This window comes from Molothrus ater, chromosome 28 (assembly GCF_012460135.2).
Source record: "Molothrus ater isolate BHLD 08-10-18 breed brown headed cowbird chromosome 28, BPBGC_Mater_1.1, whole genome shotgun sequence".
NCBI classification, from domain to species: domain Eukaryota; kingdom Metazoa; phylum Chordata; class Aves; order Passeriformes; family Icteridae; genus Molothrus; species Molothrus ater.
The window spans coordinates 2,897,911-2,923,834 of record NC_050505.2 but is presented as its reverse complement, the minus strand read 5'-3'; the positions used below and the strand labels follow the sequence as shown (position 1 = coordinate 2,923,834).

Below are 25,924 nucleotides of genomic sequence, written 5' to 3'. Positions count from 1 at the left end.
CCACCATGGCCTGCTGACCACCATGGCCTGCTGACCACCATGGCCTGCTGACCACCATGGCCTGCTGACCACCAGGGCCTGCTGACCACCAGGGCCTGCTGACCACCATGACCCACTGACCACCAGGGCCTGCTGACCACCAGGGCCTGCTGACCACCAGGGCCTGCTGACCACCATGACCCACTGACCACCATGACCCACTGACCACCAGGGCCTGCTGACCACCATGACCCACTGACCACCAGGGCCTGCTGACCACAGCCTGCTGACCACCAGGGCCTGCTGACCACGACCTGCTGACCATCACGGACGGACCTGCTGACCATGATCTGCTGACCATCACGGACGGACCTGCTGACCATGATCTGCTGACCACAGCCTGCTGACCACCACAACCCACTGACCACAGTCTGCTGACTACCAGGGCCTGCTGACCACCACAGCCTACTGACCATCATGACCTGCTGACCACGATCTGCTGACCACCACGACCTTCTGACCACAGCCTGCTGACCACCACAACCCACTGACCATGACCTGCTGACCACCCCATGCAGGGCTTCCTTCAGGGGCCAAGTATGGAATCTCATCACTTCAATTAGCTAAGGCCTTTAATAGCAGACTCCACTAATTAATACATAGTTACACTCAATAAATAGAATGGTTTATTTATTGAAGCTCGTTTTCTAAGTGCAGGACTAAAAATTTAATTCCTGCAGTTGCTTAACTGAGCATGTGCTGGCCCAGTCAGCCAACTCCACCCTCCCTAATTACTTTCAATGAATAAATAAAGCTTTAATTAGTGCTGTCTACAATTAAAGGTCTGGGCTAATGAGTTATTAGGGTGACAGCTGACTGGGAAGGTACATCCTCAGTGAGGCAAACACAAACTTGACTGAACCTCAACTTTTACTCTCCCAAAGCTTAAACACAGCACTTAACAATTTTGTTATGCTCTAATTTATTTTTTCTGTTCCAACACATAAGAAGTGTCAAATTATTTAAGAAGTGTCAAATTATTTATTCACCCAAGGCTCTGCAGTGATGATCATTAGGCCCCATGTAACTCCTGTGCACAGGAGATCTTCAGCTCAAAAGATCTCCAAGTGTAGCTACTTTGAGTTTCAATGTCATTTGTAACAATTTACAAGACAAATACAAGAATAAAAAGAAGAGTTAAAGCCTTTATTTTTAAACTGGTTTCCAGTCTGTGGGGAAAAAAAAATACAGTTTGGACAGAAGCCCAAATTTCAGTCTTGCATGCAGCCGTGTTGTTCCAACAGAGCCGTCCTGGCTGGGAGCTGTTGGCCACCATCAGCCAAACACCCCTGAGCACAGGGGTCACTGCAGCCACACCTGGCAGGTCCTGAGCTGTCACAGCCCGGGAGAAGAAGGTTCTTCAACACCCCCTTCTGCAGTGAGCGACACTCTAAAGGTACTGGGGGCTCCCAGAGAGGCCCCACAGCAGCACAAACACCCCAGAACTGCCTCGCGGGGCAGTGGGGAGCTGTGAACACACACACACAACACCTGCCAGCCAGGGCTGCATCCACCTCGGCCTCTTGGCTCCTTGGCTGATCACTGAGAGAGAGATGGAGGCTCCTCTGCAGCACACCCACAGTGCTGGGGTTTATGGCTCCCAGGGTGGGCTCCTCCTGCCATCCACCTCTGTCTCCACGTGGTACAGGACATCGGCCAGCGTGTGCTCCACCACGGCCCCCCAGCCCATGTCACTCATCTGCAGGGGGAAGCACAGTTAGCTCCACTCCTGGACAAGGAGGGACCACACAGCCCAGGGCTGTTTCCCTCCTCAAAACAGTACTGGCAGGGGGGAAATTCCAAGTGTTTCCTTGAACAACAGCTCAGCCCCCTTACTAACAAATGAGGCCAACACAGGCAACAATCTGCCAAGAGGAACAAGATAACAGCACCTATTATTTAATTAAAATTTAATGATGCATTTGGATATCTGTCCTTACGTTTTTTTTAACACAATCCTTTTGGCTACACTGTCCAGGTACTGAGACTGAAGGACAGGTACAGGTGTGGTATGAATCACACCAAAACATCTTTGATTTAAACAATGAGGTTTTCAAATGGGGGGAGAAGCTTCAGTTTTACTTACAGGATGGTAAGTGATGTCTCTTGGTGGATACTTGAAATATGGCCCAAAGTTTATGGAAACCTGTGGAACATATATTTTCATTAAATCTAAAAATCTAGGAAAATCTCTTTAGTCCTCCATTCTCATTCCTTCCTACTCCTGAGCCTCCCCACACCCTGTACAAGCCCACAGGAACAAACATTGCTGATGTTACTTCAGCAATTTGATAATCTTGTTACACATGTGAACAGCAAGATTGTTCCAGAGTCACTAGAATGATTCCCATCTTTCCTTTTCACTTGGCACACTTTGTGCATAAACACACTTTGTGTGTGAAACTGATGGATTTAGGAATTCCCTTTCAAAGACCCCTCACTTACTGTGCAGCCTTTGTACAGAGAGATAGCAGGAAAATAAACCCCCTCAAAGATGTCCTTAAAGGCAACTCCTTGGCTGACACCATTCTTGAAGAATATGATCTGAAAAATGAAGGGTTTTCCCACTGATGGTGGCTGTCAGGACACAGCAATCCTGACAAGATTAACGCCTGCTCCCTTTCACTCGGGCCAGGCACGTGTTGAAGTGACAGCAACAACTCACCTGGCTTCCAGGGGCTTGCTTTAGGCTCTTCTCTGCTTTGTCCACAAAATCCTTCTCTTCAAAGTACAAGTAGCTTTTGAATTTGATCAAAGCCTATAAAGCAGCAAACAATGTCAGGGACAAGCCCGAAATCTGTTACCTGTCACCTGCTCAGGGCCAGGCGTGCCTGGTGTCAGAGTACCTGTGAGGAGTGACTCCCACAGCTCAGAGATTTCAGAGCCAGGAGGGGAAGGTGAAAGGAGATGTGGGCAATCCCATCTAGGAGTATTCTGCTTTCTTGAGATCAACACTTTGGGCCTCTCCCCCAGGAACCACAGAAGTACCAAGAGGCAGGATGGGAAGGGTGCACGGAAAGGGGCACGAGTGAGGCCACAGCAACTCATTTTCCAGTTTTCCACCTGCCAATGCTTAATCCAACAGTGAACTTGCACCTCACCTTGTCTTTGTAGGTGTCAGGCAGGGATTTGGCTGTCTCAGTATCCTCTGGAAGGTTGATATAAAACCCCAGGACATCGCCCTGTCCGTAGCCAGAGGAATAGTGTTTCCCTATGGACTGGTGAAACTTGGTTCCCTTTTTGCTGCGCCAGGAGTAACTGAACTTGTCATATCCCAGAGGGGCCTGGAGGTTCCCTGCAGAAACAAACCCTTCATGGTGAACACAGGGAGCGTAGCAGCAGCACCTGCTGAGAAATGTTTTGTAAGATTATTTACCCAAGGGCTGTGACCAGCCTAATCTGGCAGCTGTGTCTGGAGGCATCTCGTCCATGGAGATTTCGAAGTACCAGGCTCCCTTCCGCACGCCGTGCGAGGCCCTCACCATGGAATAGCCCTTCTCCCCAACCACAGTCAGCCTGTCATCAGAGATCTTCAGCTGGGGAGCTGCAGGGGAGCACACACTTGTCATTTTTAACGTGGTGATGTCAAGAGGCAAGTGAACACAGAGGTGGATTTAAGCTCTGACTGGTAGTGAGAGGTGACTGAGATGCCTCTGGAAGGAAACACAAGTGCATGCCCTAAGGAGCTCTGTACCTCGGTCATGCAGTGCCAGGAGGACTCGCTCATACAGGCAGGCTCTGTACAGGTCCCCAGGGATTGGTTTTCCTGCCCAACAGTCCAGCTCCAGCTTTTCTGGGTCGGGGGCGTGGGGGTCAGGCTCGGCCAGGATGTAGCGATAGCCGTCCTTGTTGAAGGGGTGCTCCAGAGGGTACCCGTGGGGGGGCAGGCGCTGAGCTGCGAACAGCGGGTCACTGCAACACACAAACACCACGCTGGCATCCCCAGGTGCTGGCACTTGGCACCCCAGGACAGCCCCTGCAGAGCTGTCCCTGCGCTCAGGGGCTGCACACTCCGAGCGCAGTCATCCACTGCAAATCATTGATAGCCTGTGACCCTTCAGTCACCCATGACATCATCAGTGACATCATAGGAGTGACCCCCAGACACCCACTCAGGGCAGAGACAGCGGGGAGGCAGCTTAGGGCATCACAAGTGACACTGTCCCTGACTGGTACCTGTGGGAATCCATAAAATCAGAAAGGTTTGGGAAAGCTGCAAAAGGCCTCAGAGACAGCAGAACTGTGATTGGAGCTGAGCAGCAGCCATGAGATTGGGCAGCAGAAAAATTATGTAAGTAGAAAAACAAGGACAAATAGAACAATGGTCTGTGTATTAACACTTGTCTAGAATAACTCCCTAAGCTACAGAAAAGTTTATCTAGAGAGATATTAGGCAGTTTTAAGCTTAATAATGGAGTTCTGAGCATTGTGTTTTAAGGCTTATGAGCAGGTATTGTATTCAAAATAAGCAAGCATTGTTTAACCAAAGGTACCTGTGCTTATAGTGGTTGGATGGAACTACTGTCAATGTGCTTTTGCTTTGTATGATTGGTCAAAAAACTTTTAAAGTAAGTTGTAACATTAAGTTCTTTGTCTGCTGCCTGGGATATGAGCTGCTGGCATCTTCCCATTGCCATAACCATGGAATGAGGCTGATGCTGGAAAATCAAACAGCTCAAGGCACGTTCCCAGCAGTCCTGTCCTGTTTGTGATTTGTACACAGCCCCCAGCCAACGACAGTACACATCCCTGTGCCATCCCCGTGTCCATCCCCGTGTCCATCCCTGTGTCCATCCCTGTGCCGTCCCCGTGCCCATCCCCGTGCCCATCCCTGTGCCCATCTCTGTGCCCATCCCTGTGCCATCCCCATGTCCATCCCCGTGTCCATCCCTGTGCCATCCCTGTGCCATCCCCATGTCCATCCCTGTGCCCATCCCTGTGCCATCTCTGTGCCCATCCCTGTGCCATCCCTGTGCCATCCCCGTGCCAATCCCTGTGCCATCCCCGTGTCCATCCCAGTGCCATCCCTGTGCCCATCTCTGTGCCATCCCCGTGTCCATCCCTGTGCCATCCCCATGTCCATCCCCATGTCCATCCCTGTGCCCATCCCTGTGCCCATCTCTGCGCCATCCCTGTGCCATCCCTGTGCCATCCCTGTGCCCATCCCTGTGCCATCCCCGTGCCCATCCCTGCCCTCCATGGCCCCTCAGCTCTCACCTCCGGGTTTTCTTGGCCGTGCCCGTGGTGCCCCCGTCCTGCTGCTTGCGCTTGGCCCCTCTGCCCTTGCCGCTGCCCCCGGCAGCCATTCCCCCTGCACACAAAACCAGCCCTGCTCAGGAGCTGCTGCTGCTGGCCAGCGCCCGCCCCACGGCATCCCCGGGCACAGAGGGGCAGAGCAGCCACACCAAAGCAGCTCCTGGGCTCAGGTGCCTTTGGCCACAGTTGCTGTGAACCAGGCTTCGCTGCCAACGAGCACAGCAAAGCCCACAACTTTCATGTGGCTCCTGGTCAGCTTTTGAGGTGTCTGAATTTGGAGCAGAAGCTAAAGGAGATTGAGCAGCAAAGCAAGCTCAATCTGAGCTTTTCAGGTGAGAATTAAGAATCTTTTCTGCAACAGCACTGGGATCCACTTCAGGGGCATTAATATTATTATTCTTATTATTGGAGATTCCAGTCACAGCCCAAATCACAGCAGAAACCCATCCTCCAGCACAGCCACCAACCCAGTGACCCTGTGCTGGAGGAACACTGACACCAACCAACAATAAGCACTCAGTGTTCAATTTCCATCTACAAAATAAAATACACCTGAGTTGAGGAAAAATGAAAAGCAAGAGGTGTTTCTCTTCAGTACTACTGAAATCAGTTCTGTGATTGAGCAGCAAATCAGTTTGAACTCAGCACTCAGTAATAAAACTGAGTGTAGGAAAATTACATGTCAAACTTAATCAAACTAATATCAGCATGTTTTAATAAATTAAATCATACATGCATTTTATCATCCTGCTATTTCCAAAGATATCACTGCTGATTTATAAGGAAAACTCTGGAAATTTTATGTACTGTAGATAAACACCTTCACAAACCACATTTGCGTGGTAACTAAAAATCCAGTCAGCTCTTCCATTACCAGCACTCCCTTACAGTGTAAGGGATCCAAACCATCCAGGGAATGCCATATTCTGCACAAACATGACCTGATCCAGCTGCACTCCCTGATTTCAGTGCAGACAAACATTCAGGCTCTCCAGTTTGTCAGCAATTACTTGCCAAAAAAATCCAATTACTTGCCCAACAAACCACTGCATTATAAATTTCAGACCAATTGTTTAAGCATTAAAACTACAACACCAGGTCAATTGATACAGAAAAAAATATACATAAGTGTAAAATAAATAAACAAAATCTTTAAATCAGTCAAGTAGGGAAGAATATGGCAATTAAAAGCTTCTAACTGCTAAGATTAAAGACTGGAATTGCTGGTTTGTATTGAAGTCCAACTGCAATCACATCAGGGCACGCTTTCACTTTTGATTGACTTTGGCTTCTAAGAGAATCGAGCAAGAAAAGCTTTGCAAACAGCAATACTTAAGTTTTAGAAGCTGAAAGGTAAATATTCACCTCCCAGAGAGGCTCCACCTGCAAGAACAGAAGTGGCACCACAGGTTTGTCAGTCTCCCAGAAATGGAACAAAAAACAACCAGTGCATGACATGGAAATAACACACCTGAGATATCTCTAACCTGCTTTAAAAAGACCCAAATAACTCCTGCCTGTACTACTGGGATGTGTTTAATAAAGATTATTAATGCATAAACCCATTAACAGTTCATTTCCTGCAGCAAGGCTGCCCTGAGTACCCTCAGCAAGATGGGAAACAGGAAATCTGAATAACTCAAGGAGGTAATTTAAAACCATGCTAGGAGCAAAGTGACAAGCTCAGCCTTCAGCGAGCATCTTGATTTATCTGGTCACAGTAAAGAAGGGGCTGAACCTTCCCAAGACACAAAGTTAATTTTTCTCTCAAAAGCCACAGTGAGACTGTTCTGAGCACAAGCATGAGCTCAGTTCACAGGACAGTTTAACTGCACAGATGCCCAGAGAGCTGGGAAATGCAGCTTAGTCCCAAATACCCAAACCTCCTCAAAGTAAAGAACTTGCCATTTAAGCTCCCACTCGTGGACACGGCGTTGTTCTGCTTCTGGTTGTCATAGGCTGGACCAATATTGGCAAGATCCTGCAGGAAACCAAATGCTTTGGTCAAAGGGAACACTCTGAGCCTGCTGGGGCTCCCACCCACCCAAGATCTGCCCTTGATGAGCAGAAAAGTACCAGTGGGATCCCCACCTTCCTCCTGTCTCCCATCCCATACCTGGTCTAGAAGCCCAAATTTGGGATAATCTTCCTCTGGGTCTTTGCTGCCAGGGTCTGGATGCTCTTTCACCAGGAACACATCTCTTTCTTTACACTAAAACAGAGGAGTTTTAGTTAAACAGGCTAAGATCATAACAAATTCATTAACAAGTGTTTAAATCCCAGTAGTTCCTATTAATGTGTTAGGTATATCAGCTGCCTAAGAAGCATCAGCAGCTTCAAGCCCAGCCCTCAGCACATACAGATGTCAGAAACCCAAATCCACAGATTTACCCTCAATCCTTACCATGGTTTTGACAATATTATTGGGCCAAGTCATTTTCCCAGGCCTCTGCCGTGTTGTCATACACTCCCAGTATTTATCAATGAAGGGGATAATATCCTGTAGGAACAGAAAACACTTGTGTGAGCTCCTCCTCTTGCTGGCTGACACCACTGGTGCTGTGAGGTCCCAAAGAAGCAGACCTTATCCTTGGAGAACATCGTTTTGGGGTGCTCGTCCTGGGTCCTGGACTGCCACGTCAGGTTGGCCAGAGCACTAAGGCACATTTCCTTCAGATCTGAGAAACAAAACACTCCAATTACACTTGGGGGGAGGATCAGACATCCAGACACAGTGATCACCCTGAGAAAACTGCAAAACCTCCCAAATTCTGTCCTGTCTCAGCCCTCCCGAACCACTTACACCACCTTCAGAAATCAGTAGCAAAACATTTTTAGAAGGAGCCACACATGGTTGTAAATATGGGATTTTGGGTCATTTTCCACAAGTCTCAGGAGAGTCCACCCACTGATTTCAGATAAAACCAACCCTCCAGGGTGATCTTGCACAGAACACCTCCCAAGGAGCTGTTCCCAAACTCACTTGCTTGTTTCCTCAGGAAATAGGTGTTCCCACTGTGGTGGCACACGTTGCAGTGGAAGCTGTAGTTGGTCATGAAGGGCAGACACGACCTGGGGGAAAATCAGCTTTGTTAAAGGGCTGGGTACAGTGTAATTATTGCATCAGGTTCAAGAATCCCACAATCTGTGAGGCTGGAAAGGCCCTCTGAGACCACTGAGTCCAGTCTGTGCCCGATGCCCACCTTGTCCCCAGCCCAGAGCACTCAGTGCCACCTCCAGCCCTTCCTTGGACACCTCTCCTTGTCCTGTCCCTGTTCCCTGGGAGCACAGCCCGAACCCCCTGGCTGTCCCCTCCTGTCAGGAGTTTTGCAGAGCCACAAGGTCCCCCTTGAGCCTCCTTTTCTCCAGGCTGAGCCCCTTTCCCAGCTCCCTCAGCCCCTCCTGGTGCTCCATCCCCTTCCCCGCTCCATTCCCTTCCCTGGACACGCTCCAGCCCCTCAATGTTCTTCTTGGAGTGAAAGAAAATTAATTATTCTTTACTACACTGAGTTAAGAAAGTAATTATTCCAGGTTAAAAGCCAAGTATTCCAGGTTAAAAGCCAAGTATTCCTTCCCTCCCTAAGAGCACAGACAGCTAACAGGCTCAGTGGTATTTCATGAGGGTGCCTTTATCATGGACAAAGCTTATTTACACAACACACCAGTTCCCAAGTGCTCAAGGACATGGGCAGGTCCTTGGGGACTCAGACTCCAAACACTCCATTTTAAAGCCCCGTGCTGGCCCTGCCATCACCTACGTGGTGTCGATGCCGAAGGTGTCAGCTGTGAACCACTTGGTGCAGATGCCACACTGCAGCTCGATCTCGCCCAGCTGCCGCGCGTTCTCCTCGTCCCCGGAGCCCCCCTGCGCATCCATGGCTTCAGCGCCATCCCCGGCAGCGTCCTGGAAGCGGAGCAGAGCCAGGAATCCAACAGTGCCCGGGGCAGGCAGGAATCTGAGAGGGAATAAATCCTTTCCCCTAACCCACGGCCCTGCTACGAGCAGCCTGGAGCTGTTTTGTACACTCCACTCGTGAGGATGAGCCACACGGCTGGAGATTTAACTTCCAAAATAATCCTTTAAGGAAGCAAAGGAAGCAAATCCCAAGCTGGCGTTAAGGGATGCTCCTCCCCGGCTGCACCAACCCCTCCGTGCCCACGGCACCGGCACCTACCAGCGGCTCCTTCCCGTTGGCCGATTCGGTCTCCAGGGCCGCGCTGGCATCGACCATGGCGGCGTCCCCCCTGCCAGGACACAGAGATCAGAGCGGAGCCCGCACCGGCGCTCCGGGGCATGGCCGGGACCCGGGGCCTGGCGGGACTGGGGCCGAGGGAGCCCCGGAGGGCCGGGACACCCCCATCCGCGTTCCCATGGTAACGGGGCCAGGTCCCGCCGAGCCCGTACGGCCCCCAGGGCCCCGCGCAGGGAGGCACATACCCGGTCTCGGCGTCGGTGGCGGGCGGCTCTGGCGGGGCCGGGGGCTCCGGGGCCGGGGGTGGCTCCGGGGGGGGCTCGGCGCCCTCCGCCGCCGCTGCCGCCGCCATGTTCGCGCCGCTGCCGCGAGAAGCGCGGAGAATCTCGCGAGACTTGGGGCGCTGGGAGCGCGACCCCTGTCGGCGGCCGCCGGGAGCGCGGCGCGGGCTGGCGTGACGTCACCCCCGCGCTGCCGTGACGTCACGGGTGCGGGGCTGACAGCGGGGGCTGAACCGGGAGCGGGTCCCGGTGCCCCGCGGGAGGAATGAGCGCCTTTCCCCCCCGGGAAGGACGAGTGTGGCCTCTCTGGGTGCCCCACCCCGGAGACTGGGAGTCAGGGGTGCCCCCGGTGCTGCTCCGCTCGCCAAGGAGCGCGGCGGGACTGACCGGGCTGGGGATGTGCCCGGACCGCTCGTCCCCGGGCTCTGGGGACAGCGGTGCCATCGCACAGAACGGGGGTGGCCGCCCCCAACCCCCGGCCATAGGGACAGAGGGACAGAGAGGGGTGGTGGGGAAAGAAGGACAGACGGACGGGGAGAAGGACAACTGGAGGAATGCAGGGATGAGGCAAGGATGGATGGATGGATGGATGGATGGATGGATGGATGGATGGATGGATGGATGGATGGAAGGAATGATGGATAAGGCTGGAGGCAGCGGGGGAAGGATGGGGAGAGGGACAGACGGAGGAAGAGTAGGGCGGGGGGAGAGGGCAAGGGAACGGGGAGGGATGGCCGGGAGGTAGGTGGGGGTGGAGGGGAGGGAGCACAGAGATAGGGACGGAGGGATGGGAAGAGGGACGGGGAGAAGAGGGGAGGGGGCTGTCGGGGAGGGGGGTGCCGGGGCCGCCCGGGGCGGCGCTCGGGGCCGCTGTACAAATAGGGCGGCTGCGGGTGGCCCGGGCAGACATGCGGGTCCCGCTCCGCTCCGTGCCCGCGCTGGCGCTCTGCGCCTTAGCCCTGCTCCGCCTGGGCTGCGCTCCCACCCGGGCACTCACCTGGGCACCGACCGGAGCGTCCCCCCGGGCACCGCTCACCTGGGCACCGACCGGAGCGTCCCCCCGGGCACCGCTCACCTGGGCACCGACCCTGGCCCCGGCCCGTGCCCCGCCGCGCTGTCCCCCGCTGATGCTGCAGCTGCTCCGCGCCCCTCCCGCCCCGCTCCGCGCCGCCGCCGCCGCCGCTCTCAGCCTCTCCCCGCACGGTGAGTGGGGCCGCCGGTATCCCTGTCCCGGGACCGGCACGGTCCCTGAGCATCCCTGTCCCGGGACCGGCACCGACCCTGAGCATCCCTGTCCCGGGACCGGCACCGACCCTGAGCATCCCTGTCCCGGGACCGGCACCGACCCTGAGCATCCCTGTCCCGGGACCCGCACTATTCCCAGGACCGGCACTCTTCCCGGGTGACCCTGTTCCAGGGAGCACCGTCCCTCTTCCTGGGATTGCCGCTGTCCCTGTCCTGGGACCAGCGCCATCCCCGTGCATCCCTGTCCAGGGATCGATCCCCACTGTCCCGGGCATCCCAGCCCTGCCTGAGTCTCTGGCTGCCTCTCAGGTGGATCCAGCTGCTTTCTCCCGACCCTCAGGCTCTCATAGCGGGGCTGGTTCCCGGCAGCAGGCGGGGGCACCGTGCCCCCCCAGCTCTGGCACCCCTGGCACCGCTCCCCTCACCGTGCCCTTGCCTTTCAGGCTCCCTGCAGAACGGCTCCCGCTGGGCTCTCTCCTTCGACATGTCCTCCCTGTCCAGCAGCCAGGAGGTGAGTCTGGCTCAGCTCCGTGTCCGCCTGCCCGGCCTCTCCCGCGTCCCCAACGCCTCCCTGGACATCTACCACAGCCAGCGCCGCAGGTGCCGCCCAGACGGGTCCTGCAGCCACCAGCTCTTCCTGGGCACCGTGGTTGGCAGCCCCTCTGCCACCCAGGCCTCCTGGAAAGTCTTTGAGGTCACCAACCTGCTGCGGGGCTGGCTGCACCAAGCCGTGCCCGCCGGGCAGCAGAGCCGGTGGGAGGTGAACTGTTCAGACGCCCCCGCCGCACCGGGGGACGCCGGCAGCGGCGGGGATGTGGCAGACAGCGTCCTGCTGCTCGTCTTCTCCAAGGACAAGTCTCCAGGGGAGCACAGCCTGATCAGGACGGCGGAGACCTCCAAGTACATCATGCGGGAGAGCGGCTGGCGGGGCGCGGGGGCGCGGCGGCAGCGCAGGAACAGGATGGAGAGGCAGCGCATCAAAGCCAGCGCCCCGCGGGAGCAGGGCCGGGAGCAGGGCCGGCAGCTGTGCAGGAGGGTGGACATGCTGGTGGATTTCGAGCAGACGGGCTGGGGCAGCTGGATCGTGTACCCCAAGAAGTACAACGCTTATCGCTGCGAGGGGCTGTGCCCCTCGCCCGTGGATGAGACCTTCAAGCCCACCAACCACGCCTACATCCAGGTAAGAGGGTGCTGGCCCCGCATCCCCCGCACCCCACACCCCAGCAGGGGCATGTTCTGCCCTTCCCTTGTCTCCCACAGAGTCTGCTGCAGCTCTACAAGCCCAACCAGGTGCCGTGTCCCGCCTGCTCCCCGGTGAAGATGAGCCCCCTCTCCATGCTCTACTACGAGAGGGGAGAGGTCGTCGTCCGCCACCACGAGGACATGATCATCGAGGAGTGTGGCTGCAACTGAGGCACCCCGTACCTGCCAGGAAGGTGCACAGAAGTGCCCCAAGGACCCACGAGCACTGCACGGAGCAGCAGGGTGTCTCTGAAGCTGGCACAGGAGCTGGGGAGGAGAGGGTGCCCGGCAGTTCTGCATGGCCACAGTGCAGGGCTGGATCCAGGCTCCACGTGGAAAAGGCCACCAGGAACCTCCCTGTGGCTGCAGCCCATTTACCGAGCAGCTGGAGGGTGCCCTGTGTGGGACAGAGGCAGGAGCTGAGGTGCAGGGCTGGGGCACGGCTCCCTGCCATGACACGGCTCAGGCAATGCTGCTTTTCCCAGCCATGGGAATCATCAGGAGCCACAGGTTCTCAGGACCCTGCAGCTCCAGGGTGTGGCCATGCCGAGCACACACACCACTGGGGTTTTCAATTTCCCCTGAGGTTTAAGCATTTCTTCCAATGATTTTATTATATTTCTATTAAAACTGTCACATTTCTATGACAACTCAGACAAGTGAATGTATCAGCCAACGCCCAGAGCCCCAGCTGGCAGATCCAGCTGGGCAGATGTTACAAACAAGTAACCACAACTCTGCTCGAGCCTTTTCCCCCTCATTGGACGGGCTGGTAGTGAAAAGGCCACAGCTGTACAATTCATCAATAAATTATATCTATTAAAAATGCCCATTGGGTTCTGCTGATTCTTGCTGTTGATGGCGTGCCAGGGTGTGAGTGTCCCCTTCTCTGTGTCCCCTTCTCTGTGTCCCCTCTGTTGCACTCAGAGCTCCTCCCTGCCCTGGCTGCAGCAGGTGGGCTCTGGAACTACCAGAGTGAGGGGTTCAAGAGATGCTGGAAAGCTCCAGATCTCACCTGAGATAAGGACGAAGCCGTTCCCACCCTTGAGGGGTTGCTCAAGAGCAAGGGAGGCACCTGCAGGCATGGAAGGGGAGGCTGAAGGGATTTTCCTCCTTTATTTACCCCTCGGAGATAAGGGAAGGGCCGTGCCCTGTAAGAGCAGGGAATTCTGAGCAGTGTGGTGCAGGCACCATCCGGATGGGAGCTGGGGGCGATGCCGGGGTCCTGAGAGCCCCGGGGTGACCACGTCCTCCTGCATGGCAGCCCCGGGGAGGGGGGATCAGTCCGGGTTTGGCTGAATGGATCAGTCCGGGTTTGACTGAATTCATCAGTCCGGGTTTGGCAGCTCTAGGGAGGGGGAATCAGTCCGGGTTTGGCTGAATGGATCAGTCCGGGTTTGGCCGGGTTTGGCAGCCCCGGGGAGGGGGGAATTCGTCCGGGTTTGGCCGAACGGATCGGTCCGGGTTTGGCAGCCCCGGGCGGCGGGGATCAGTCCGGGTTTGACCGAATGGATCAGTCCGGATTTGGCCCGGTTTGGCAGGCCCGGAGAGGGGCAATCAATCCGGGTTTGACCGAATGGATCCGTCCGGGTTTGGCCGAATTGATCAGTCCGGGTTTGACCGGGTTTGGCAGCCCCAGGGAGGAGGAATCAGTCCGGGTTTGACCGAATGGATCAGTCCGGGTTTGACCGAATGGATCGGTCCGGGTTTGGCAGCCCCGGGCGGCGGGGATCAGTTCGGGTTTGGCAGCCCCGGGGAGGAGGAATCAGTCCGGGTTTGACCGAATGGATCTGTCCGGGTTTGGCAGCCCCGGCCGTGGGACCCCCAGGCTCACAGCTGGACGAGGACACGACTCATGCCTGGGGACCCCCGGGCAGCAGAGGAGACGGGCGGGACCCCAAGCCCTGGTGGCCCTGGTGGCCCTGGTGGCCCTGGTGGCCCTGGTGGCCCTGGTGGCCCTGGTGGCCCTGGTGGCCCTGGGCCATCCCCAGCCCGCCCCTCCTGGGAGCAGCAGCCCCCATTCCACATCCCAGCCGGGGCTGATTATCCCCAATCCACATCCCGGGCGGCGGATAAACAAAGCGTGTCTGCTGCTCCCCCGCTCAGCGAGCCCTCCCCGGGGCCGCTTCCATATTCCAAGAGCTTTCACACCGCCACCATCCCGTCATTAGAGGGTCATTTGCAGGAGCTGTCAAGGGTGGGCCGGGGGCGCGGGGCTGACCCCCGGCAGGAGGCAAAGCAGGAACCCGGGTGCTGTAAAATTAAAGTATTTTGACTCTTTCTCCGCGGTTTTGCTGCTCACTGAGGGTTCCAAAGCAGGATTCAGTCCCCCAACGCCCCCCGGGACCCCTGCCCCGCCGGATGCTGTATCTCTGCCATCTCTGCCCCTCCATCGGGTGCTGTATCTCTGCCATCTCTGCCCCTCCATCACGCCTGCCTGGAATCCAGCAGAGGGTTCAAAAAGTTGTGGCGGGGCAGGGGGAGGCAGCAGCCGTTCCCTGGGAAGAGCTGCTGGTGGAAAAATAAAGGCTGGGATTCCAGGGCTGTAAGGAAAACATCAAAGTGCGGGACAATGACAATAAAGTCGGGTTTAGGCGAGGATCTGCCAGGCTCGGGATGGGAGGGGGGACCTGACCTGAGCAGGGAGGGCTCTGGCCCTGCTCCTGCCCCAATCTACATTGGCTGGGGGACACAGGAGCCCAGACACGAGGACAATAAAGCGGGGGAACAGCCCCAGTCCTGCCCAGGAGCCTTCAGCATCGCAGGGTGGGGTAACTGGCAGGTTTCTGCTCTGGGAAGGGTTTGCTCAGCCAGATCACTTTGGACACATAAAAAGGAAAGAGCGAGAACAAACAGAGCGAGGGTGGCATTTGTACAAATGGTGCTTTAAAGCTGATGAGCTGGGGCGGGCAGGTGGCGTTTGTCCCGTGGCTGGGACAGAGGGACACAGGACACGGGGACACCGGGGTGTGCTGCTCTGCCTGCTCGAGACAAAAAGGGGCCGGGATGGGAAATGCAAGGACAAAGCCAACTTGTGCCTGGACCTCCCTGGAGCATCCCAGCTGTGCCTCAGCCACCCACGACTGCCTCCCTCCCTCCCACTGTGCACAACGGGGCTCAGCCCCTGCAAAAAGCAGCTCCTGGGCCCGGGAGAGCAAGTGTTGGGTGAGGAACAGGGCCTGGGGGAGCAGGGATGTGCCCTGGGATGCTGAGCTGCTCCTGGAAGGGCTCTAAACGTGAATGCATGAGGGAGATGTGGCCAAAACTGTCAGGCTGGAGGATGCAGCAGCTGGGGGTGTGAGGGGGAAGGGAGGGAGTGAAGGACCAGAGCAATGGGATGCTGAGACCACTTGGTCCCACACCACCACGGGTGGAAAGGCTTAAGGGATGGGCTTGGGACAAATTGCAGCCGAGCAGATGTGCTCTGTGCAAAGTGGAACCGAATTGATGAGATTTTTTGAGATCAGCAAGCAAAGATTTAACAAAAAAACCCTAGAAATAAGGAAAGGTGTTGCTATCGGGACAACTTTTAATAGAAAAAATGTCTCTGAAGGAGATGACGTATTTATTTGAGTAATTTTTGGTTACCATTCTGTACACTTCCATGCTTGAATAAATATGAAGCATTTAATATCTCTTATTACCATGTTGTGAGAGCATCACCTTCTCACATCGGGGCTTTGGTCAGGCTCTGTGTGTCCCCACAATGATCCCAGAGAGAAGATGTGCACATCCCCTCATCATCACATCAGGGTTTTGGTCAGGCTCTGTGTGTCCCCACAATGATCCCAGAGCAGATGTGCACATCCCCTCATCCCCTCATCACACTGGGGCTTTGGTCAGGCTCTTTCTGCCCCCACAACGGTCCCGATGCACCCATGGCCCCAGGGCCTGCACCCAGAGCCCAGCAGGACCCCGGTGACACCTGGCCAGGTGTTTCACAGGGTTTCCCCCCTCCCTCTGGCAGAGGCACCTGGTGCTTTGATGCTCCCACATCTGCATAAGCTGCAGATACCGATGCAAAGCTGCCAAAGCTGCCGGGACACAGACAAAGCATTAACACCTCCAGCACGTGTTACCTCTCCTGCAGGTGGCAGGAATGGCATTTAAGAGCAGTACCTGCAATATCTGACACCTCCAAAAACCAGGGAGCCACTTCTGCACCAGCACCAAAGCCCAACTCCAACAGCCATGGCTGGCTGAGGCTGAAATCAGCTCATTTCTCCCCAAAACTGCCTGGACATGTAGGGATGGCATCTTGAGGGATCCCAAAAGTGCCTGGACATGCAGACCTCAGCTTGGGGAATCCCAAAACTGCCTGGATGTGCAGCTTGGGAGATCCCAAAACTGCCTGTATGCGCAGCTTGGGGGATCCCAAAATTGCCTGGATGTGCAGCTTGGGGGATTCCAAACCTGTCTGGATGTGCAGCTTGAGAGATCCCAAAACTGCCTGGATGTGCAGCTTGGGATGGCACCTTGAGGGATCCCAAACCTGTCTGGATGTGCAGCTTGGGTGATCCCAAACCTACCTGGATATGCAGCCCTCAGCACCTTGGGGGATCCCAATATTGTCTGGATGTGCATCTTGGGACATCCCAAAACTGCCTGGATATAAAGCCCTCAGCACCTTGGGGGATCCCAAAAGTGCCTGGATGTGCAGCTTGGGATGGCACCTCAGGGATCCCAAACCTGTCTGGATGTGCACCTGAGGGGATCCCAAACCTGTCTGGATGTGCACCTGAGGGGATCCCAAACCTGTCTGGATGTGCACCTGAGGGGATCCCAAAAGTGCCTGGATGTGCAGCTTGGGGGATCCCAAACCTGCCTGGATGTGCACCTGAGGGGATCCCAAACCTGCCTGGATGTGCACCTGAGGGGATCCCAAAAGTGCCTGGATGTGCAGCTTGAGGGATCCCAAACCTGCCTGGATGTGCAGCTTGGGGGATCCCAAACCTGCCTGGATGTGCACCTGAGGGGATCCCAAACCTGCCTGGATGTGCACCTGAGGGGATCCCAAACCTGCCTGGATGCGCACCTGAAGGGATCCCAAACCTGTCTGGATGTGCACCTGAGGGGATCCCAAACCTGCCTGGATGTGCACCTGAGGGGATCCCAAACCTGTCTGGATGTGCACCTGAGGGGATCCCAAACCTGCCTGCATGTGCAGCTTAGGGATCCCAAACCTGCCTGGATGTTCAGCTTGGGGATCCCAAACCTGCCTGGATGTTCAGCTTGGGGGATCCCAAACCTGTCTGGATGTGCAGCTTAGGGATCCCAAACCTGCCTGCATGTGCAGCCCTTAGCTTGGGATGGCACCTTAGGGGATCCCAGGCTCCCAGCATCGTGTGTCCCTCCAAACCCACAGCCCTGGGTGACACAGGGACGCTGCCCAGACACACGGGTCAGGGAGGTGACACCCAGACAAACCCACAGCACCGTGGTAATTCCTCATTTGGGTCGGGCCAGCAGGAGAATCCCCAGCACAAGCACAAGGACTCAGCCCTGCAGAGCCTGCCCAGCCTCTCAGGGCTGTTTCAGTCTTCCCTGCAGTGGGGGAACTTTGGGGAAATTACCATCAACACGGGAAGTTTTCCTAAACCTAAAAGTGCAGCTGCACCACAGCCCAGCAGTGCTATTTTAAACCAAAACCAATTTAGAACAGCAAAAAGTCAGTCCCAGCTGCAGCAGCTCCTCTCTAAACCATCCTCAGAACCTAACTGGTGCAGCTGAGACTGATAAAGTCACACCTGAGGGCAATAAAATTTGGATTTGTTCCCATTAAGGTTTCAGGGAAACCCTTAAATCTTATCTTAGAGAAATGCAGGTTTATCTGCAGCAATTGCTTTGTTCTGTTACTCATTATTGAGGGTTTGCATATCATAATGTCACCACTGAGCATCATTAGCAGATATTTAAATGCTATCTGCCAAAGCTGGTGTGCACAGACACTCCCTGTGGTTTGGGAAGTCTGAAGTTCAGGATTCTCCTCCTGTGAGGTGCTTCCACCCCCCCAGCAGCAACACAGCAACGTTTTACAGACTCTGTGAGGTTTGATAAATGTCCAGACCACACTTATCAAACCTCACAGAGGCTAAAAATGAAGATATTTGCTCTGGGGACCCAAACTGGACCCTCCCACAGCAAAATTGATTAAAATGATTTTAAATTTATTAATTTTTTAAAATTAATTTATTAATTTCTCTGATGAAAATTCCCCTCTCAAAACCAGACTGATTTTGTTTCTAACCCTCTTCCCCAACGCTCTTCTCCCTGCCCACCACAGGATAAAAAAAGAGAAGCAAGGGTAAAGCAGCAGGGAAATTCCACCATGGATCACAAAGCCAGGCTGGCACAAGCCAGAGAAAAACAATTGCAGGGGCAAAGCTGGAGGGCAGCTGAGCCAGGAGCCTCCAGCTGCACTGAGCCCAAACATTCCCACCTGCAGCTCAGCCAGGCAGGCACTGGAACTCAGATTGTGACAGATCCTTCTGGAAGCACTCAGGGCACAGCTTTGGCTCTGTCCTGGGGCAGATGTGACACCCCAAAACTCCCCCAGGGACCAGGGATGCTTGGCCCAGCCCCAGCAGCACAGGGGGCACCATTTAACACCTCAGGCTGGAAGTTTCTTGCTGAAATAAGGCACAGAAGCCACGTTTATTGCATTCATCTCCACACCAGGAGACTCCATGTGATTTTTATTTCTCCCTTAGATTGCATTTCCGTTACTGTTACAGTATTAAAATGATTAACAAAAAGCATAAAACTGGAACCAAAACCAAGGGTGGGGAGGGGGGGAGAGATTCTCCTGCAGCACCCCTGGCCTGGCCCCTGGAACAGGACAAACTCTGCTCTCCTGAGGGAATCTGCCTTTCCCAGAGCAGGAAGGCACTCAAGGCATGGCTGCTGTAAGCCTGGCTGGTGGGAATCCTCCAGACAAGTCCTGCTGCTTCACTGGATCACTCCAGGCAGGTGTGTTAGATGTCCATGTCAAACTGCTCTTCCTCACCTGCTGGGAGGGACAAAACCACAGGTGAGGCCCCCAAAATTCCACATTAAATACCAAATACTTCAGGGAAGGAGTGGCTGGCAGCTGTGCTGCAGAAATGGGGTAATTTGGGTTTAAAAGCTGCATTCAGGCAGCAGGGTTGGTGTGAAAATCATCTTGTGAGGCTGTGGTAAAGGTGTCACTGCTGGTGGGAGGGATCTCCCTCAGGCATACCAGAGCAGAGGCAGAGAAAATGCCCTTTAAATAACCAATTCCTACCCTGGATTTCCTTGTAACAAGGAATGGAAAGGACCACACTGAGGACAGAAGCCAGGCAGGCACATTTCACAGCCCTTATCCCACGGGCTGACAGCCAGGAGCTGCTCCTGAGCACAGGAATTCTCTGGCAGAGCCACAGCCCAGCACCCAGCCTGCATTTCAGGGGCTCCCTTGAGCCACTTCAGGTCACAGCACGAGGCAATCCTGGCTCTGGAAAGGTTTTACTTGCAGCAAGCACACAACAAGAGCCTCTGGATCTTTATTTTTAGAGAGAGAAGACAAATCCTTGCACTTGGTAGGTTCAGGTTGCAACAAGAAATAACCTCAAATAACTTTAAGAACAATTCTTGAAGGCAACACTGGGGCTTGTGTGGCTGCAGCAGGGCCTCAGAGAAGTGTCCCTGTCACAAAACAGGGTCAGAAACAGGCAGGAGGAATTTACCACTCAGGCTGATATTAAAAACCCAAGTAAATCCTGCTCTGAATTGTAACTTGAACCTCCAGCAGCTGCAGCACAGCCCAGCTCAGGGAGAGGCAGCAGCAGCTGCCCCTCTGCTCTCCACAGGGCTCCCAATCCAACAGCAGCTTCCCAGAGGCTGAATTAATGGGAATCCTATCAAATGACACCTCAAAACTGCAAAAGTCACGTTGCTGAGGATCAAACAACTGCAAAACCCTTGCTACCCTGTGACACTGAGCCCACTGGGACTTTCCAAGAAGTTTCTGGAGAATTTCCTGGGAATCTCCTGGCTCCATTCCAGCTCTGGAACTTCTAGGAACCAGCAGAGCTTCCCAAAGGCTGAATTAATGGGAATCCTATCACATGACACCTCAAAACTGCAAAAGTCACGCTGCTGAGGAGCAAACAACTGCAAAACCCTTGCTACCCTGTGACACCGAGCCCACTGGGACTTTCCAAGAAGTTTCTGGAGAATCTCCTGGCTCCATTCCAGCTCTGGAACTTCTAGGAACCAGCAGAGCCCCTCAGAGGCTGGCTGGGCTCTGCTGCCTGCGCTCACCTGCGCTCACTTTCTCCTCACAGCTCTGGACGTGGTGATTTTCCAGCTTCAGCTCCTCCACGCTGGGGCTGGTGACTCCTGGAATGTCGGGAAGGTCGGAGGGAGGGGTTTTGGCACCCGGGGAATTGCGGCATTCCATCAAAAACTTCCTGTCATAAATAATCCTGGTACCTGGGGGGACAGCACAGGCTCAGCACTCCATCATTTTTCAAGTCCCTTACAGCCCAAAACACTCAGGGATTGGGTATTTAGGTGATAAATGTGATGCAGCACTTCAGTTTCCAGAATTCTGGGTGCAGTGACACTAAAGGTGACACATCAGGGACCCAAATGCTGCCCCTGGGCTCCAAACCCCAGGCAGGGCTGGAAGCAGCAGATCCAACCCTTTCCACCTTGCTCAAGGTCACACCAGCCCACAGAGCAAACAGAAAATTGAATTTAATTCCCACTCATGGCCAGAAATGGGGCTGAAAGCTGCAGGTGGACACACAGCAGTGTCCCTCCGAGCTCTGCCCTGCAGGAATTCCTGCATGGACGCTTCCCTTGGCACAGCAGCACTTACACACACCTTGCTCAGGGCTTACACAGATGGTTAATGCTCCAAAGCTTAACCAGGAACCACCCAGCTCCAGCCTCCAGGCATGGATTTCTAGGAACAGCACTGAACACCCTGTTCCTTACAAAGGAATTTCATGGAAACTGCTCAAAAACCACAGGCAGAAAAGGGATCCCTGCAAACAGCCCACAGCTTTAAGCCAGCAAGGGCTGGAAAAGTGTTTGCTTCCCCCTCTGGATCAGGTGTGTCCTGCTCTGCTCCTGTTCCAGCCGCAGGCAAAGGGATTTGTCCTTGTGCCCTCCCCAAAAGTGTTAACTAAAGTACACAAGTGTGGGCAAACAGCTCCTGCCACCATCTGTCCTGGAACAACCAACTCCCTTTGGTTTGAACACTGTAAATATACAATAAATCCATAAAACAACACGTCCAGCAGCTGGGTTCCTAATGGAGTTCTGCCAGGGAGTTCTCAAAACACCAAAAAACTTCTCGCTGGTGATTCTGAACTGCAGTTCTTTCAGGAGGAGGATCCATCCCTACAGTCAGCTGCCTGGGAGGGGGGTGTGGAATTCCTGGGAAGCTCCAGGAGGTGGACAGGGATTCCTGGAACTGCAGCTCTGCACCAGCTATGGGAGCTTCCACCTTCCCTCCAAGAGCCTCGTGCCCAGAGCTCCTGAAAGGCCAGAAGGAGCAGGACAGGACGGGACACTCAGATGGAGCAGGACAGGACACCTTGGGCAGGACAGGACACTCAAATGGAGCAGGACAGGACACCCTGGGCAGGACAGGACACTCAGATGGAGCAGGACAGGACACCCAGGGGGAGCAGGACACCTTGAGCAGGACAGGACACCAAAATGGATCAGGACAGGACACCCAGGGCAAGCAGGACACAACACTCAAATGGAGCAGGACATTCTGAGCAGGACAGGACACCAAGATGGATCAGGACAGGACACTCTGGGCAGGATGGGACACTCAGATGGAGCTGGACAGGGCACCCAAATGGAGCAGGACAGGGCACCCAGGGGGAGCAGGACAGGGCACCCTGGGCAGGATAAGACACTCAGATGGAGCAGAACAGGACACCCAGATGGAGCAGGACACCTTGAGCAGGACAGGACACCAAGATGGATGAGGACAGGACACACTGGGCAGAACACGACACCCAGGGGGAGCAGGACACTGGGCAGGACAGGACACCAAGATGGAGCAGGACAGGACACGCAGGGCGAGCAGGACACTGGGCAGGACAGGACACCCAGCCCAAGCTGTCAGGGCACCAAGAGGCCCCTACACCCACCCAGAGCCACATTCCCTGCAGCTCTGGGTGCTGCCAGGGTGTGTTTAGCAGGAAAATCCCCACTCCACGGGATGCTCTGCCCCCTGTGAGCCCTACAGGGCAGACACACAGCCCTGTCTGTCTGTCCTCCAGCAGCTGAGTCCTCTCTCCCTTCAGCACCCACCCAGCAGGGCCGGGCAGCACACGGTGTCCCCAACACAATGTCCCCAACACGGGGCAGGGACAGCCCCGGGCACTGCCAGGTGGGCACACCCCGGCCACAAACACAGCCCAGCTTCTCCTCCTGCTCCAAACATCCAGGAGACAAAGGGCTGCCAGCCCCGGAGGGCTCATTACTGCACGCTGCTAATTGCTCATTTCATTTCATTTCAATTTCATTTCATTTCAATTCAATTTCATTTCAATTTCATTTCTGCCGCGTTACTCACAGCTGGGGAAGGCTCCTGCAGGTGCTGCTGGAGCCTTCAGCGATTTGCTGCTTCCAGAGGAGGGAAAACACGGCCAAAACAACCCCAAACCCGGCTGTTCTGCACACCCCGGCCCCGTTGAGTCAGCAGTGTCACTTCCCCTTCTCCCCTCGCGATTTAACCCCTGCAATCCTGCGGGACAACAACCCCTCCGTCCCCTCCCACGGTTTGTTCTTTTGAACAGAAGTTGAAAAGAAGTTCAGTTCTGGCTTCACCATTTCCTGCTGCTATACCCACCCGGACAGGGATGCAGGGGGGAGAGTCTACAAGGTGCAGGGGAAAAAAAAATCACCCCAAAATCGCCCCAAAGCAAAGCCCGGCTCGGGGGCAGCAGAGGCTGCTGGAACTCCCCACACTGAGCCTGTGCCACCACCTGCAGCTGGGGCCAAAGTGGGATGGGGACACAAAACTGCCAAAAATGGAGGGATGGGGACACAAAACCTCTGATAGAGGAACACTTGGCATAATCAGTTGATTACTCTTGGGGACACAAAACCTCTCTGATAGAGGAACCCTTGGCATAATCAGTTTATTACTTTACTTAAGGACAAGTCCCTACAGGAGGTTCCTCTCCTGGACAGCAAAGAGGGAAGGAGCCCGTGGCGTGTTTGCAGCAGAGCACTGCGCCTCCACAATTAGGAGCAGTTTGGGGTTGGAAATAAAGAAAAAAGTCCCCAGGCTTTGCTGGCTGCCAGTAAAAACAGCAAATATTAGAGATTACAATTAATCAGTAACCACGGGGAGGCCGAGGCTGCTCCCTGCGAGGCTCCCCCGTGCTCCCCATCCAGCACGGAGCCCCGGACAGACGCTGTCCGCTCGCCCCGGTCCCCCAAACCACCACCGAGCCCCGGTACCGGGCGGGGGCTCCCGGTTCCTATCCCGGGACAGTTCGGGAGCGCTCCCCGCCCCTTCCAGCGCCCTTGCTGGAACCGAGCCCTCCCTCCCGCGCTGTGCCGGCCCGGCGCGGCGCTCACCGCCCGGCGTGGTCCCGAACACGGTGCCCCCCGGTGTGGTGCTGTAGTCGCCGGGCGGCAGCGGGGCCCCGTCGGGCAGGGCGAGGCATTTGCCGGGGCCCGGGATGTCGCGGCTGGGCGTCTGCCCGTGGCAGCAGCGGCCCGACATGACGGGACCGGCACCGGGAGCGGGAGCGCGACCGGGAGCGGCACCAGCGCTGCTGCCGCCGCCGCCCGCCCCCCGCTTCCGGCCCGGGCCGCGCCTCTTCCGCCGCGGGAACGGGACCGGGCGGGGCGCGGGGGTGGGCGGGGCTTACACGGGGAATGGGAGGGGTTTAACGAAAGGGGCGGGATTATGCTAATAAGGGCTGGTCAATGAGGGGGGCGGGGTTTAGCCCGGACAGGGGTGGGGCTTAACGCTAAATGGGCGGGGTCTGGGCGGGACCCCCGACCGCTCCCCTTTTTCTCCCTTTTTCTCCCATTTTCTCCCATTTTCTCCCTTTTTTTTTCCCTTCCCCCCCTTCCCCCCCTTCTCCCTTTTTCTCCATTTTCCCCTCTTTCCCCTCCTTTCCCCTCCTTTTCCTCCCCTTTTCTTCCCTTTCCCCCCCTTTTCTCCCCCTTTCCCCCCGTTTCTCCCCTTTCCCCCCTTTTCTCCCATCCTCTCCCATTTTCCCCCCTTTTTTCCCCCCCTTTTCCCCCCGAGTCATCCCCAGCCTGTGCTCCCCGCTTTTGGGGTGGCGCTTCCCCGCAGAGCCCCGGGGGCGCTGCCCCTCCGTGCGCTCCCGTTCCCGTGGCCGCGCTGGGAGGTCCGGGGGACAGATGCGAGCCCGGCTGTCCCTGTCCCAAATGGCTCAGCCTCCCCCGAGGGACCCGGCGACAAACGCGGGAGGAGCCGGGGGGGGCCACACACGCCGTGTCCCCGGGGATGCTCCGGTGGGGCTGGAGCTGTGGGAAATAATAACTTTATTAAAGAAAAGATCTAAAGAGTGCGGTGGCGGGGGCTGGAGAAGCCGGGGGTGAAACCTGGTGTGAAGCCCCTCCGGGCATCCCACCCTGCTCACGGGAACCCTCTAGAAAAAGCACTTTATATAAGATATAATTTTATATATAATATATATTTATAATATATTAAAGAATGCTATACTAAAACTATACTAAAGAATAGAGAAAATGGGACGCTGTGGTGTTTTCGGGGTCCCCAGGATGAAGGAGGAATTGAGAATCTGGAATCTGACTCCATGTTCTTAGAAGGCTGAGATATTATATTATATTATATTATATTATATTATATTATATTATATTATATTATATTATATTATATTATATTATATTATATTATATTATATTATATTATATTATATTATATTATATTATATTATATTATATCTATACTAAAGAATAGAGAAGGCTACAAAGAACGATAATGAAAACTCGTTCCTGCTTCCAGAGTCCCGACACAGCCTGACCATGATTGGTCACTAAGTCAAAACAATTCACATGAAACCAATCAAACAACCAACAATCTCCAACCACGTTCCCAAGCAGCAAACACAGCAGAAGCAATGAGATAATATTATTTTCCTTTTTCTCCGAGGCTTCTCAGCTTCCTAGAAGAAGAATCCCGGTGAAGGGATTTTTCAGCAAATATGACAGTGACAGCACACAGCATCCCCGGCTCCAACAGATGGAGCTCGGCAGCCGCGCTCGGCTCCGGACCCAGCCCGGGGCCAAACTCATCCCTCGGGTCCCCGGGGAGCGCTGAGCGATTTTTGGGGCAGCGTTTGGGTGTCCAGGGCAGCGGTGTCGTGCCGGGGTATGGACAGGGCTGTTTCTGCCCCCCAGCTGCTGTGGTGACCCCAAGAACCCCCAGGGGACCGGGCAGGCTGCGGTGCCAGGCAGGCAGCCCTGTGCCAGCTGCTGAATCGATCAGCGGGCACTGGGGCAGGAAAACAACATTTCCTGCGTGGAATGACATCAGCAGTGACCCCCAACCCAGAGAGGCGGCTGCTGCCATTTCCTCCTCCTCCTCCTCCAGAACGGACCGTGGTGGGGTCAGGGACTGGGGAAGGTCAGGGTTTGAGGCACATCCTGGCTGGGGCAGAGCCCTGC

General features: G+C 55.2%; 3 protein-coding genes across 5 annotated transcripts; 1 reads left to right on the top strand and 2 right to left on the bottom strand.

Moving 5' to 3' along the window:
* Window positions 1–1,164: 1,164 nt before the first annotated feature.
* Window positions 1,165–9,845, bottom strand: ASH2L (ASH2 like, histone lysine methyltransferase complex subunit). Of its 2 annotated transcripts, XM_036396777.2 has the most exons (17): window positions 9,734–9,845; window positions 9,471–9,540; window positions 9,054–9,199; window positions 8,279–8,367; window positions 7,879–7,973; window positions 7,700–7,795; window positions 7,412–7,507; window positions 7,201–7,276; window positions 6,661–6,678; window positions 5,257–5,350; window positions 3,734–3,951; window positions 3,416–3,583; window positions 3,141–3,334; window positions 2,705–2,797; window positions 2,485–2,583; window positions 2,126–2,185; window positions 1,165–1,738 (listed from the first exon to the last, which is right to left on the bottom strand). In XM_036396777.2, the coding sequence occupies exons 1-17, from the start codon at window positions 9,838–9,840 to the stop codon at window positions 1,631–1,633; spliced, it is 1,827 nt and encodes a 608-aa protein (XP_036252670.2). In that variant the 5' UTR covers window positions 9,841–9,845; the 3' UTR covers window positions 1,165–1,630. The 2 variants fall into 2 exon arrangements, with proteins under 2 accessions (XP_036252670.2, XP_036252671.2); XM_036396778.2 differs by lacking the exon at window positions 6,661–6,678.
* An 832-nt stretch (window positions 9,846–10,677) lies between these two features.
* Window positions 10,678–13,084, top strand: LOC118695251 (nodal homolog). Its single transcript, XM_036396712.1, has 3 exons — window positions 10,678–10,972; window positions 11,458–12,194; window positions 12,275–13,084. Exons 1-3 carry the CDS (start codon window positions 10,678–10,680, stop codon window positions 12,425–12,427), a joined length of 1,185 nt encoding a protein of 394 aa, XP_036252605.1. The 3' UTR covers window positions 12,428–13,084.
* Window positions 13,085–18,909: 5,825 nt separating this feature from the next.
* EIF4EBP1 (eukaryotic translation initiation factor 4E binding protein 1) lies at window positions 18,910–24,073 on the bottom strand. 2 transcript variants are annotated; one of them, XM_036396863.1, is made up of 3 exons: window positions 23,837–24,073; window positions 20,540–20,710; window positions 18,910–19,265 (listed from the first exon to the last, which is right to left on the bottom strand). In XM_036396863.1, exons 1-3 carry the CDS (start codon window positions 23,982–23,984, stop codon window positions 19,231–19,233), a joined length of 354 nt encoding a protein of 117 aa, XP_036252756.1. In that variant the 5' UTR covers window positions 23,985–24,073; the 3' UTR covers window positions 18,910–19,230. The 2 variants fall into 2 exon arrangements, with proteins under 2 accessions (XP_036252756.1, XP_036252757.1); XM_036396864.1 differs by having other exon boundaries at window positions 18,910–19,262.
* Window positions 24,074–25,924: the final 1,851 nt, after the last annotated feature.

Excerpts from the sequence above, each read along its gene's own strand:
- ASH2L (XM_036396777.2), bottom strand. The coding sequence starts at position 9,840 with ATGGCGGCGGCAGCGGCGGCGGAGGGCGCCGAGCCCCCCCCGGAGCCA. Across the intron at positions 7,796-7,878 it reads CGATGTTCTCCAAGGATAAG|GATATTATCCCCTTCATTGA; the intron begins GTCTGCTTCTTT and ends CTGTTCCTACAG. Across the intron at positions 2,798-3,140 it reads CTGACACCTACAAAGACAAG|GCTTTGATCAAATTCAAAAG; the intron begins GTGAGGTGCAAG and ends GCTGCTTTATAG.
- LOC118695251 (XM_036396712.1), top strand. The coding sequence starts at position 10,678 with ATGCGGGTCCCGCTCCGCTCCGTGCCCGCGCTGGCGCTCTGCGCCTTA. Across the intron at positions 10,973-11,457 it reads TCTCAGCCTCTCCCCGCACG|GCTCCCTGCAGAACGGCTCC; the intron begins GTGAGTGGGGCC and ends CTTGCCTTTCAG. Across the intron at positions 12,195-12,274 it reads CCAACCACGCCTACATCCAG|AGTCTGCTGCAGCTCTACAA; the intron begins GTAAGAGGGTGC and ends TGTCTCCCACAG.
- EIF4EBP1 (XM_036396863.1), bottom strand. The coding sequence starts at position 23,984 with ATGTCGGGCCGCTGCTGCCACGGGCAGACGCCCAGCCGCGACATCCCG. Across the intron at positions 20,711-23,836 it reads GTTCGGGACCACGCCGGGCG|GTACCAGGATTATTTATGAC; the intron begins GTGAGCGCCGCG and ends CTGTCCCCCCAG. Across the intron at positions 19,266-20,539 it reads TGAGGAGAAAGTGAGCGCAG|CAGGTGAGGAAGAGCAGTTT; the intron begins GTGAGCGCAGGC and ends TGTCCCTCCCAG.